The 13,604-nt window shown below is 41.1% G+C and overlaps 7 protein-coding genes and 2 pseudogenes across 9 annotated transcripts; 7 read left to right on the top strand and 2 right to left on the bottom strand. All coding sequences in view use genetic code 12, as the record gives it.

Annotated features, from left to right (window-relative positions):
* CSA1 (Csa1p) lies at nt 1-1,591 on the top strand (the record flags this gene model as incomplete). The annotated part of the gene is made up of 1 exon (XM_051816166.1): nt 1-1,591. A coding segment is annotated over one exon (1,591 nt), but the record flags the coding sequence as incomplete, so codon positions are not given.
* Nucleotides 1,592-4,052: 2,461 nt separating this feature from the next.
* Nucleotides 4,053-6,008, top strand: SAC7 (Sac7p; the record flags this gene model as incomplete). Its single annotated transcript, XM_051816165.1, has 1 exon — nt 4,053-6,008. The coding sequence occupies one exon, from the start codon at nt 4,053-4,055 to the stop codon at nt 6,006-6,008; it is 1,956 nt and encodes a 651-aa protein (XP_051670463.1).
* Nucleotides 6,009-6,170: 162 nt separating this feature from the next.
* Nucleotides 6,171-7,370, top strand: CANMA_003941 (annotated as a pseudogene). Its single transcript has one exon. A coding segment is annotated over exon 1 (1,200 nt).
* Nucleotides 7,371-7,483: 113 nt separating this feature from the next.
* On the top strand, nt 7,484-8,164 carry CANMA_003940 (adenylate kinase; the record flags this gene model as incomplete). The annotated part of the gene is made up of 1 exon (XM_051816164.1): nt 7,484-8,164. The coding sequence occupies one exon, from the start codon at nt 7,484-7,486 to the stop codon at nt 8,162-8,164; it is 681 nt and encodes a 226-aa protein (XP_051670462.1).
* A 62-nt stretch (nt 8,165-8,226) lies between these two features.
* CANMA_003939 lies at nt 8,227-10,599 on the top strand (annotated as a pseudogene). The gene has a single exon. A coding segment is annotated over exon 1 (2,373 nt).
* A 46-nt stretch (nt 10,600-10,645) lies between these two features.
* On the top strand, nt 10,646-11,431 carry CANMA_003938 (uncharacterized protein; the record flags this gene model as incomplete). Its single annotated transcript, XM_051816163.1, has 1 exon — nt 10,646-11,431. One exon carries the CDS (start codon nt 10,646-10,648, stop codon nt 11,429-11,431), a length of 786 nt encoding a protein of 261 aa, XP_051670461.1.
* A 46-nt stretch (nt 11,432-11,477) lies between these two features.
* On the bottom strand, nt 11,478-12,075 carry CANMA_003937 (uncharacterized protein; the record flags this gene model as incomplete). The annotated part of the gene is made up of 2 exons (XM_051816162.1): nt 11,478-11,484; nt 11,546-12,075. 2 exons carry the CDS (start codon nt 12,073-12,075, stop codon nt 11,478-11,480), a joined length of 537 nt encoding a protein of 178 aa, XP_051670460.1.
* Nucleotides 12,076-12,128: 53 nt separating this feature from the next.
* On the bottom strand, nt 12,129-12,923 carry RVS161 (amphiphysin-like protein; the record flags this gene model as incomplete). The annotated part of the gene is made up of 1 exon (XM_051816161.1): nt 12,129-12,923. The coding sequence occupies one exon, from the start codon at nt 12,921-12,923 to the stop codon at nt 12,129-12,131; it is 795 nt and encodes a 264-aa protein (XP_051670459.1).
* Nucleotides 12,924-13,051: 128 nt separating this feature from the next.
* CANMA_003935 (uncharacterized protein) lies at nt 13,052-13,267 on the top strand (the record flags this gene model as incomplete). The annotated part of the gene is made up of 1 exon (XM_051816160.1): nt 13,052-13,267. The coding sequence occupies one exon, from the start codon at nt 13,052-13,054 to the stop codon at nt 13,265-13,267; it is 216 nt and encodes a 71-aa protein (XP_051670458.1).
* Between the last annotated feature and the right edge of the window lie 337 nt (nt 13,268-13,604).

Here is a 13,604-nt window from a genome sequence, read left to right as displayed (position 1 = left end):
GTGGGATCCATACTGGATGCCACCTGCAAGTGTTAGTTCGTTGCTTGCATCTGCTGCTACTGCCGCACCACTCAGTTCTACCATAGATTCCAGCTCCGAGCCATCGGCTTCTGAGTCTTCATCATCATCAAGTGGAGAAAGTGAACCATCCACTGAATCTTCCACTGAACCATCCACTGAACCATCCACTGAATCTTCTACTGAATCATCTTCTGAAACTACATTACCAACTGAATCGGGTACCCCGAGTGAGCCATTTGTCATTTCTGTCTTTTTCAACAACGAGATCACCACATTTGAATCCAATAGTACCCATATTAAATTATTTGATGGTTCTGAAGTGCAATTTACAATTACCGATGGCCTACTCCAAGTTAAGGAATCAGGTTACATCCATGTGGGAACTGCTGGAGAGCTAATTGTTGGTGATATTGACAATGCGACAAGCGGATGGGGTCTTGAAAACAACCGAGTAACATTAACTCTATCTTCGTCAGCTAGATTTATGAAACGTGCAGATAAAGTTCAATTCTACGCTTGTCCAGCTGAAGTGGGTTACGATGTCCGTGTTGTTGATGGTGAAGGGTGTGTTGCCATTGAAGCTGTTGCTGGTTCTTTGAGTGCACCAGAGTCTTCAACTAGTGATGTAGCAAGTGCTACACCATCTGCATCTGAAAGTGGTGATCCAACAGGATCAGCAGAAACTACCGAGACCGGAGTCTCTCAGCTGTCAGATGTTTCACAAGAGTCTTATCCACTAACTTCGATTGTAACTTCAGAGGTGACAACAACCGATGAAGATGGACTTGCTTCCACGTTAACTACAACTATTGTCGTCACCAAGGTCAGTGAATACTGTGCCCAGGAGTCAGCCAGCTCGGTCCAAAGTGAGGCCCATGCATCCCAAACAAGCGCTGCTGCTGTTCAATCTACATGTATCGAAAAACAACAAAGTATTGTGTCAGTGATTGTGTCTTGTGAATCTGCTATTTCTTCGTTAAACTCAGTCAAGTCGAGTGCTGAACAAATCACCAAGACGGAGATTGAGTACAGTTGTGAAAGCCAAATTAGCTCGCTCAGTTCTGTTGAGCAAGAAGCACAAAAGACATTGGAAGTCGTTGTGTCGGAGTATGAGTTAGCCGTATCGGTTCAAAAATCGGCCGCCGAACAACAAAAGTCAGCTGCCCAAGTCCAGTTAAGTGAAGCTGAATTGCAACAATCATCTGAAGCTATTGCTCATGCACAGTCTGCTGCAGCAGGAGCATATTCTGCTGTGATTGAAGCATCTCAAGCTGCGTCAAAAGCTTCTGAGGCTAGACAAACTGTCGCTGCTGTTGCTAAAACGGTGTATGTTGTTGAAGAGACTGGTGAAGCTGGTCAACAAGGTCAACAGGGAGAAGAAAGTGTTACGGTAACAATCGAAGTGACTTCAAATGCATCATCAGGTGATAATGAAGTACATGCTACCAGTGCTTCCGAAGTCAGTAATGAAACTCAAACTGTTGCAGCTGCCAATGCAGGATCGAGGTCTTACGGTTTATCAATGAGCTTGATGAGTACTATTGTTGTATTCGCTGCCCTTTTGTTGTAAGAGCTTTCCCTTTTTGCAACAGCTATGAAGTTATCTTTTCTCTTTTATCCTGCTTAAATCCAAGTTCATCTGGGTCTTTTAAATAAAGTTTATTGTTCATTTTCATTTTCGGTAGAGAACAGAATGCTTCTGAAGTGGTAGAGCCATGCATTCAGTTGGTATTTGCTTTTCCTTGATATTTAGTAAGGTAGCATCTTTTTAAGTTGTTACTAAAAATTTTCGGTTTTTATTTGTATGATAATTTCGATTTATATAGATGTGTATCATTCTATTTGATAGCTTCTTTTCAGCTAATATTTTATTTCCTGTAACCTTTTGGTCCAAATTTGCGTAAAAAGCCTTTGAAAATCAAACGACCTTGGCAGTTCGTTTGTCTCGGAAGAAGATGTACTATTAAGTCTTGGTTTCATTCTATCTGTGTAAACTTGCTTGTGTTTTGTACGGTGAGAGAAGTTAGAAGGTAGTTACGATAAGAACTCTCAACTTGAGTGTTGTTCGACTTAGGACCACGTTTGGAGAATCTGCTGCAACACATCTTTGGTCAGCCAGAAGATATAGGATACAAGAGAATGCATGAATTGTATTATTAGGTGACATATGTAGATGAAAACAAAAAAAGAGAGCCCTCTTCTAAAGATTGAAGAAATTATATCAAATTTGGTCTCACTTTTGGTCTAGACTCTTTTCAAGAGTCTAAAATATTAAAAAACAATGTTTTACTTTCAGTTTTTGTCACACATTGAATGCATTGAATATGACACAAAATGGCGATTTTGATAATTCTGAAGTAAACAATTTCTCTCCCAATAAAAGAGACAAATGAAATAGGTCAAGATAGAGGAAATTTCTTTACCACGTGGCTTTGGACACTGAAAGACGTGGGGGCGGCAAACGAATACGATGCTTAGAAATTAGTGACTGAAGCAAGCGCATCTTATAAAGAACAGAAAAGTCAAGAAGTAGCACGACGAAGTTGTATTGATTTGTATTGTTTTCTTTTGTTTTCTTTTCTTTATCTATAAATAGAATTCGAGTAACTGTCAGGTGTCAACTCAACAGCTGAGGCAAAGTATGAAGAGGTAAATGCACTTCACGATTTTTAGTTCTTTTTTAAAAGAGCTGCGTCAGCGTAATTCAAAACACTCGAGGCTGAGAGTTGTTGTTTGTCTGCAGATCTGTGGCGTGGTGCTGTTGGAAAAAACTATTTGTTGAAAGTGTTGAGCTCAGGTACACACATACTTTCCTAGGTATGCCCCTTCTCTGTGTGGACATTGTTTGCCATAGCAACTTACGCAAGATTATGCTTTCTTTTATTGTTACACAGTGCTTCTTGATGATGGTGTGTGTGGGGGGTGTAAACAATACAAATCAAAGGAAAAAAATACATGACTCAGCTACGACAAAGAAAATTCACAAATATACACTACCTTGGGTTTTGTGTTTTTAAAATGGTCTTTTTCTTCAAAACACGCGTATCGATATTTTTATTTTCATATATATTACACGTACCAGTGAAAAACCTTGATGCAGATGTAAATGCAAAAGGAAGAGACGACAGACTTTCAGATTAGACGAGAAAATAAGAGCTTAGATGTCTTCGGTGTATCACTGTATGTCATCGTCTTGAAGCCATGATTCTTACTCCATCTTTAAGTTGTTTCTGTGGTTGTTTTCTTTTTTTTAAAAAAAATCGAATTCTATTGCGGGGATTGGCATCTTATGCATCCCGGTACTACAAAAAGAAAGGAGAGAACCTGGCTGATACATCACCGCTCTAAAGAGGGCACAGTCTGGTAGGAGCTTTGAAAAATCCTTTTTGAAATAATGAGTCTACATTTTCTCTGCTGATACTGCACTTTTGTAGCATTCTTCTTTTGCGATTTCATTACGCTCTGCTTGTAATGCAAATACATTCAAAGATGGATGAGCATAAGTAAAAGGTTCTCACCAAACACACGTTACTCAGTTTAGCTTTAGTATCAAAATATTTTCTCTTCTTCTTCTTTTATTGAGGTGTAATAATTAAACAACAAAGAGAGATAAACCTTTAGTATTGTGTGTAGTAGTAGTGTACGTGTGTGTATAAAAAATTTTAATAAAAAAAAAAAAAAAAATTTACACGCATGAAAGTCAAACATACTATCCAACACCCACACACACAGACACAGACACAGACACATATATACACATATATACACATTTATACACCAGATACATAGTTTATACGCAATAAGGGAAAGATATATACACTCATATCTACTCTATAGGCCACTACACGCAAAGCACCATCTATTTGAATAACAACACTGGCAGCTGCAGAGATAGCTGCTCTCCATTCACTTATTTATCACGTATCACAGAGCAGCGCCTACATTTTGCCTAATCACCTTTCTTGAATTAAGAAGCAACACAACTTTTATCCTTGCTCCTTCTGCGTTAGTGTCAATCGATAAGCGCATCCATGAGCCATTCTCAATCTCCAAATAACAGAGGGTCCATCTTTGGATGGGCAAAGAGTTTGAAACGATCAAACTTGTTATCCAACGAGTCTGTCAATGAAATAAGCGACAGTGACTCCATCTCCAAATCACCAACAAAGGCCAGTTACACCTCTCCTCAGCATAGCCCGTTAAACATCCCAAATGCTAATGCCCACAACACACAGGTCAACTCAGATTCGCAAAACTCGTTCAATAACTCTCAGCAGCAGCAGCAGCAGAGTCATCACAACCATGGGGGCAACTTCTTTGGAACATCACCTACAGGATCGAGTCATCATTCCGATTTCTTGCGCCCCTTACTCAATCACAAGTCAAGGTCAACCAACAACGTATCAAGAGTGAGGTCAAACTCCTTAAATCAGTCGGAGAGTAGTATACGCCAGCACCGAGACTCCTTCATGCAAACCAATGCCCTCGTTGATGAAAACTCAAAGTACTTTGGGGTTCCTTTGCAACAGGCTTTGAATGAAGCGTCGGCAAAAATATCCATTCTCACCGGAGATCAATCTGATGGCTTGCAGTATGGACAAATCCCAATTGTGGTGGCAAAGTGTGGTGTGTATTTGAAAAAGAATGGATTAACCGTGGAGGGTATATTCAGGGTGGGCGGCTCTTCCAAAAGGATTAAAGATTTGCAAGTTATTTTCAACACGCCGCCCTCCTTTGGTAAACAGTTAAATTGGGATGGATATACAGTGCACGATGCTGCGTCTATTTTGCGGAGATATTTAAATGCACTTCCCGAACCACTCGTACCTTTGAACATGTACGACGACTTTAGAGAGCCGTTGAGAAATAGGAAAAGAATAATCAGCTACATGCAGTATAAAGCAGAAAACCCGTCAAAGAGTCTCAAACAAGCTAGTGTGGAAGACGTTTCAAGTGAATCCCAGATGTTGACTGAAGCTAACGTCGAAAAGTTTAATGGCAATAGTGTACCGGATTTCAGGGGGCGCAACGATTCAAACGTGTCTTCGCATCCGACAAGTTCAATTCAGCCGCCAACAGAACAACTGCAATTGCAACCACAGAAACAGCATTTGGATAAGCTGCAATTGCAACCACAAAATTCTACCGAAGAAGAGGAAATTGCGCTCAAGAACAAGAAAAAGTCGAAAAACTATAAGAAACTCACGCGAGATGTCCATGCAGCCATTGATGACTACAAGCACTTGGTGAATGATTTGCCGGTTGCATCGAAGCAACTATTATTCTATGTGTTGGACTTGCTAGCTATGGTTCGAAATCATCTGAAGGAGAATTTGATGAGCTCGCGAAATTTGGCAGCCATTTTTCAACCACTGATTCTTTCACACCCCAACCACGATCTAGACCCTGAAGAATACGCCTTGTCTCAGCTCGTTGTGGAGTTTTTGATTCACTACGCGTACAAGCTTTTGCCAACACATACTTCAAAGTCGACGCCAATAGATGCCAGCGAAGAGGTTGTCCCCAATGAACCGCCACAAGCGTTGCAGAGCGCAGTGACTTCTACAAGCACAACCCCTTTGGAGAGTGCCACGTCGCTATCAAAAAATGACCTACTGCTGAAAGAACCTATAGTACTGGCACAGCCTGCACCTCCGCCATTTAATCGTCGACATTCGAAAAGCTTGAGCTCGGCGGGAAATCATGAGGACTTGGTAGTGGGTTATCAACACAACGTCACTGGATCAATTCCGTTTGAATCAGATATGGATTATGAGATATCCGACGAAAATGACATAGGTTCCGATGTTGAAGAGTCGTATTTCCACCAGTCGAGGTTAGCCAACAGTCCAATGAGGATAAATTTTGATAATGAAAGGAGCGAGGTGAAGCCTGATGATTCAAAGAATGGTGCGAGTGAAGAGCCTGTTATTGTTGTAACTACACCCGGTTCAGGACCCTCCCCTGCAGCTGCTAAGGTTGAGTAGCGAGTCTACTCTGTAAATGTCTATAAATGTATACTTTTGTAATAATGCTACTTTGTGTTTTTTTTTTCTCTCTGTCTGTTCTTTTTATTTTTTTTTTTCATTTCGTCCAAAAGTGTTGGTAAATACAGCAAGGGAAGTATATTGTGTCTACAGTTATCAATCATGTCAGACGTCGAAGATAGCAATTCAGCAGGATTGAAGGAGGAGATTGATGACTTGTTTGGTGACGGGGAAGAAGAACAGCAAGTTGATGAGACGTATTTCAAAAGTGAAACTGAAGATGTCCATCCAGGTCAAGGACAGTTTGATTTCGACCAGTCAGGCAGTGAAGGTGACCACGACGACTACGACGATGCGGATGTGGAGAAGAATATTCTTGAGCTATCGCTACCTCGGCATGCGGCAGCGCTGGTAACTGAAGGAACTCAGATAATGAAAACACCAATGCATTTAAACATAGAGCCACACCCATTTGACCCGGCGGCATTTAAAGAAGAAGTGGAAAACAACGCACTTGAAAGGGTTGAGAGGGGGCTAACATCCAAGCAGACATACAATGAGCAATTGGCGGAAAAGTTGATCAACACCAGCACCATTAGATGGAGATACCACAATTCGGGAAACGATGAGATTGTCAAACAGTCTAATGCTCATTTTGTTCAATGGGATGATGGTACTGTGAGTTTAAAAATTGGTAATGAAATGTTTGACGTAAAGACTTTGCCAATCACCGACAACTACTTGGTAAAATCCTACAAGACTGCCGAAATATTGCAAACGGACTCGATAATTGAAAACACAATCAACTTGTTACCAGCATCCAATGACTCGATACACAAGAGACTAACTCAGGTGATGAAAAATATACATTTCAAGGATAAGATTTTAAGCACTACAACAGAAGACGATCCTTTGAAGAAGCAAAGAATCGCTGATGAAAACGAAAGGAAAATGATCAAGATGAAGAGGCAACTAGAGAGTAGGAGAAGACTAGAAGAGGAAAAATTTGACAGAGGGGAGAGTCCTGCATCAGGTTATGGCGAGAGCTCGTATGCTCGTTTTGCTAGAACCTATGGCGATAATGGAGACGAAGAAGAAGGAGAAGCAGAGGGAGAAGAGTACGATGAAGAAGACGATTTCGTAGCTGGAGATGAGGAAGAGCTTGAACAGTATGATGATGATGAGGGAGAAGAAGAAGAAGAAGAAGAAGAAGAAGGGGGCGAAGAAGAAGAGTTTGAGAGGGGGGCAGAACGTTTGCGTAAATTGAAGGAGCAAGGCCAAGCAAGATACAGAGAAAGCACGGCCGAAGAAGAGACTAGAAAAAGGAGGAGGATTATCGAAAGCGATGAAGAGGAGGAGTAGTGTAAATTAGTGTATGTATTAAATTCTCACGTGATAATTTAAAACTCGCGTAAAAGAAAAGAAAAAAAAAAAGAAATTTCGAATTTTGTTGTCTGATATTGTGGAGTAGACCAATGTTGAAACCGACAAGATTGTTACTATTAGGTGCACCTGGATCAGGAAAAGGTACCATCTCGAAAAGGCTTTTGAAAAAGTTTACCCATTTGCAATATATATCCTCGGGGGACGTTTTGAGATCGCAAATCGCCAGTGGGACAGAGATTGGACGTAGCGCGGAAAAATACTTGAAGAATGGAGCGTTGGTGCCGGACCCTGTGATGGTGCGGTTGATTACAGATCAGTTGCAGACCCATAATTGGTTGAATCGTGGCGCAAGCTGGCTATTAGATGGGTTCCCAAGGACGAGCAACCAGGCAGACCAATTGAACGATGTGTTGGATAAGTATAACTCAAACTTGAATTTGGTTATCGAATTGGATGTTGATCAAAAGATTATATTGAACAGGATAGAGTCGAGATATGTTCATTTACCAAGTGGGAGAATATACAGCTTGGATTATAATCCACCCAAGGTGCCATTTAAGGATGATGTCACTGGAGAACCTTTGGTGAAGAGGGAAGATGACAATGCCAAAGTCTTTCAAAAGAGATTGGACAAGTACAATGAAAAGATTGGTGCACTACGCGAGTTTTATCAGGAGAGAGGTGTGTGGAGGGTTGTTTCGGGAAACACCAGCGACATCATCTACCCTCAAGTTGAGAAGTTGTTGCTTAATAGAAGCGCTACCGGATAAATAGAATAGAAAGTAAAAATGTATTGAAAAACCTGTGCAAAGTATTAGCAACTCTTTCTCCAATGAAGTTCTACATCGATGATCTACCTGTGTTGTTCCCATATCCTAGGATATATCCCGAACAGTATGCGTATATGAGCGATATCAAAAAGACCCTCGATGTTGGGGGCAACTGCATCTTGGAGATGCCTTCAGGAACAGGCAAGACCATTTCATTATTGTCATTGACGGTGGCGTACCAGATGCACTATCCAGAACATAGAAAAATTGTGTACTGCTCACGTACCATGTCGGAGATCGAGAAAGCTTTGATTGAGTTGCACAAGTTGATGGAGTTTAGAGCAGGCGAGTTGGGATATGTTGAGGATTTCAGGGGATTGGGGCTAACAAGTAGAAAGAATCTATGCTTGAACCCGTTGATATCGCAGGAAAAGAAGGGAAACGTGGTGGATGAAATGTGCCGACGTGTTACCAATGGGCAGTTGAAAGAAAAGATTGAAAAGGGGGCAGTCACAGAGGAGGATCAATTGAGAGATCCAGCAAAGTATAGTCTCTGCTCGTATCACGAAAAGTTGTACGATTTGGATCCTCATGATCTAGTCCCGCTGGGTGTTTACTCATTTGACGCGTTGATAAGGTACTGCAAAGAGATGGGAACGTGTCCGTACTTCACCGTTCGTCGAATGATTCCATTCTGCAATATTATTATTTATTCATACCACTATTTATTAGACCCAAAGATTGCCGATCGAGTGTCACGGGAGTTGTCAAAAGATAGTATAATTATATTCGACGAGGCACATAATATTGATAACGTTTGTATTGAGTCGTTGTCGTTGGACTTGACTGAGGATGTTCTAAAGCGAGCTACGCGAGGAGCAAACAAGTTAGCTGACGCAGTTGACGATATGAAGGCACAGGACAGTGAAAAGTTGCAGAATGAGTATGAGCAGTTGGTGGAGGGGCTACGTCAAGCCGAAGTGGAAAGAGAACAGGAAATGTTTATGTCGAATCCAATTCTACCGCAAGATTTATTAGACGAAGCTATTCCCGGTAACATCAGAAAGGGTGAGCACTTCATTGCGTTTTTAAGGAGATTTATTGAATATTTAAAGACAAGGATGAAGGTCTTGCATGTAATTAGTGAAACACCAACCAGTTTCTTGCAGCATTTGAAGGAGTTGACTTACATTGATAAAAAACCGTTAAAATTTTGTTCGGAAAGGTTGTCGTTGTTGGTCAAGACTTTGGAGCTCACTGAGATTGAGGATTTCAATGCATTGAAGGATATTGCGACGTTTGCCACCTTGGTGTCAACATACGACACTGGGTTCCAGTTGATTTTGGAACCATTTGAAACGGAAGGAAGCACAGTCCCTAATCCAATGCTACATTTTACTTGTCTTGATGCGTCTATTGCCATTAAGCCGGTATTTGAAAGGTTTTCGTCAGTGATTATCACATCCGGTACTATTTCCCCCTTGGATATGTATCCGAAAATGTTGAACTTTCAAACTGTGATACAAGAGTCGTATGCAATGACTTTGGCCAGAAGGTCCTTTTTGCCAATGATTGTTACCAAGGGATCTGACCAGGTCTCCATTTCCTCTAGGTTTGAAATTAGAAATGACCCTTCTGTTGTGAGAAACTATGGATCCCTTTTGATCGAGTTTGCCAAGATTACCCCCGATGGGATGGTTGTGTTTTTCCCATCATATCTCTACATGGAGTCCATTATTTCCATGTGGCAGACTATGGGTGTCTTGGACGAGGTGTGGAAGCATAAGCTTATCTTGGTTGAGACTCCAGATGCTCAGGAAACCTCTTTGGCGTTGGAAACGTATAGAAAAGCTTGTTCAAATGGAAGAGGAGCTGTCTTGTTATCTGTGGCGCGTGGAAAGGTTTCTGAAGGAATCGATTTTGATCATCATTATGGTAGAACAGTATTGATGATTGGTATCCCCTTTCAATACACAGAATCGAGGATATTAAAGGCGAGGTTGGAATTTATGAGAGACCATTTTCAGATTAAGGAAAACGACTTTCTTTCTTTCGATGCTATGCGACATGCTGCTCAATGTTTAGGAAGAGTTTTGCGAGGCAAGGATGATTATGGTATTATGGTGTTGGCTGATAGGCGGTTTGCCAGAAAGAAGGCGCAGTTGCCGAAATGGATTGCACAGGCATTGAATGACTCTGATACCAACTTATCTACAGACATGGCATTGGCTACTGCCAAAAAGTTTTTGCGGAGTTTGGCCCAGCCAACTAATCCAAAGGATCAGGAGGGAGTGTCAGTGTGGGATATCAACCAGCTTGAAGCGTATCAGAAGCATCATAACCGAGTGCATGCGGAAGAGGATATTAAAGAGGTTGTTGAGGGAGAACCCGAGGAGTTTATGGAAATTGATGAGGAGGATATAGATTTATTGTAAGTAAAACAATTTTTTTTTTTTTGAAAGTAACGCGAAGCATCAACAAATGCCATTGGTGTTGGAGATTACAGGCACGAACTTAAAAGCGGATACAGTAGACTCTGTTCAACCAGGGGTACTTCCCGTGGAATTCCACTATCCTGCAGATTTGCCTCGCTTGCCACCTCAGTACCAACTCGATGACCATTCGGTGACTAAGGACCAAAGAGCCGAGATTGTCAAAAATCTTTTACCCAAGTTTCAACAGGAGGCGAAAGAGTATGAAAAGACGTTGGGCCATTTCCTACCATTGAAAGATGAAGCCTCCTCTCTGCAACTTGTCAGCAAACTTGTCCATAAGATTATGTTGCAGTATCAGTTGTCGGATGATTTGGCGTTTGTCGTGGATCATGATTTTTCCGAAAAGTTCAAAATTGTGATACACGACACTTTAGTTGGATTGCAGGTGAAAACAGTGATATTTCTCCCTTGTTCAGTACTATCTACAGTAGGTGCAAATGTGAGAGACGCATTGGTTGTCTACCTTACAATGGAGTGTGTCAAGATTTATGTTGTGAGTGACTTGCGAGAGATCGTCACCAAGCAGGACACGAGAGTCAACTTGTTAAGCAAGAATCACGATATCATTCAAGAGTTGGTTGATGAAGCTGTTGGAGAATCACCAATTGACTTGAGGAGGAAACTACGAGAAAGAATTGTAGTGTTGGGTGATGATAGCAATGAATATATCCATACAGATTTAACCCCTGAGAAGCAAAAATTTGAGACTCGACAAAGCATGGGGTGTTGGGAAGGCGCAGCATTGTATGCCCAGCTGCAAAACATCCACTAGCTGTTATAGATGTTGTCGAAGATTTGATCCAAATTGGCGTCTCCAATCAAGGACTGTTTCACTTTGACATCCTCCTCATGGTGAACAAACTGTGACCAGTGATCTTTAGGTGACCACCATGCCGGTGATTCATCAACCATTTCAAACTCGTACTCCATAATATCATACAAAGCAATTTCGTCTTGGTCCTTGGCCCCTTGTGAATCTAATGGAAATGATTTCGGCGTTTGCGCTATGGGGATATTCTTTAAATTGAGGTCGGCAAACTTGTTCAATGGTTTTGACATATGGGGTTGAACTGGGACGTGAACCACCGGATAATTAGTTTCATCGAGGAGGGTAGGGAAATACATCTCCTCCTCTTCAAGGATTGGTGAAGCTTCGTAAAATTCATCAGCACTGGAAACACTAACCGGTTTGTTGATTGGTTCTGCTTTGAAAACAGGTTGCTCTGGAGCAGGTGCTTGTCTTGCGTTGATGGTAGATTCGATGCGATTGGGTTGATATGTGTTGGAATTGATCTTTGTCAATGGGTATTGGATGTCTGTCGATTTCAAAGTATCATTCTGATGACCCTCTGTGTTTCCGTCTCTATTGATTACAACACTCTGGTCATCCAGGTATACGTTCTCCTTAAAAGACATTTCGTTTGGGCAGAAAGAAAAAAAGTGTTGCAAAAAATACAATTATTATTAAACTATTTAGCTAACGAAGTTATAGTCAAGCTTTGCATTTGGCCTAATAATTCATCAATCCTGCCGTCCAATATTCCATTAGCGTATTCATCTCTAGATGCAGGATCCAAGTACTGTTGGACCTGAGCCAATCTCGAATAACCCTCGGTACAGAACCTCAACTGGATCTTGACCAAACTTTCAAACGAAGGATCATAAAACGGAACTCGAAGAGCAATCAATTGAGGCAACTCATTCTTTAGCTGTTCATTCAAATCTTCGTATATCTCCTTTGCTACAGCCAACTCCTTCTCGACCCTAGGCAACTTGGCAGCGTCCTTTGCTGGCTTGTCGATAAGTCTTCGCACCTTCGACTTGCACTGTTCGTAGTCTGTCTTTTTATGAGCACGTTTCTTGATGGCTTCATCAATCTCAACAAAGTAGTGCGCAAATTTGGTAATTGGATCCAATACAGTTTCTCTAAATGGACCATCCAACTGTTTTACTGTCTCTTCGTCAAATTCTTGAACGCATTGCTGGTAGGCTGTTCCGATATCGGTATACGAGGATCCTCCTTGCTTCGACTCCTCGTAAAGGTTGGATACAATTTCTGAAATGACAACTTGCGACCTGGTAACTGCTCTAATGTTGTCCAAGTAGCTCTTTGACGATTTTTGTAGATTCTCCCCGGCCGTTTTCAATGTTTTGTATCTTCGTTCCTCGACATCATAGTCCTTGTCCATGACTTTGTCGACACTCTTGACCGTGACGGATGCGCCCGCCCTATTGATTGCTTTTTTGAACCCACCCCAAGACATTGATAGTAAATTGTGGTGTATAATGTGTCGGTGGTGTCGGTGTTCGCTGTGGTGCTAATTCATGACCTATTTTTTATCAACAAAAAAAAAATAAAATTAGTTAAATTACGGCAACTACACAACAAAACATGAGCAAAGATAACGGAGATGATACAGCACAGGTTGATTCTGTGACTGTAGATGCTGATGATGCTAAGAGGGAGAAGATTGAGCAAATCGAAAAATACAAGCAAGAGTCAACCTTGCTAATCCACAACATCAAACAACTACAACAATTGAACAACAAATTGAACAATGATCTTGTTTATATTCAAGATTACGTTAGTAAACTTATAAAACAATGAGTCGTATCTTAAAGATACGTATTCAATAAATATGAATGTAGAAGTTAATACAACAAATTAAACAATGATCTACTCGCATTCNTAGACCTGAAAATTAAGTACTCAAACTTGTTCACCGATATAAAATTGAGAAAGTTGAGCATAAAAAACCTTAAGAGGGGAGTTGGTGAAAGTTTCATTATTGACGAAATGTTCAACACCACCTGGCTTGAGGAATTGACATTACTGGAATATATCCGGTTCGAAAAACTTTTCTCGCAATTTGACTTGAACATAAAATATCCCAGATTGGCCCTGCTTTGCCTACAGTATAAAAATACATACCGACCCCTACACC

This window comes from Candida margitis, assembly GCF_024628925.1.
Source record: "Candida margitis strain CBS 14175 chromosome Unknown scaffold107, whole genome shotgun sequence".
Lineage (NCBI taxonomy): Eukaryota > Fungi > Ascomycota > Pichiomycetes > Serinales > Debaryomycetaceae > Lodderomyces > Lodderomyces margitis.
The sequence above is the reverse complement of the archived record's forward strand: the minus strand, read 5'-3'. Positions and strand labels throughout refer to the sequence as shown.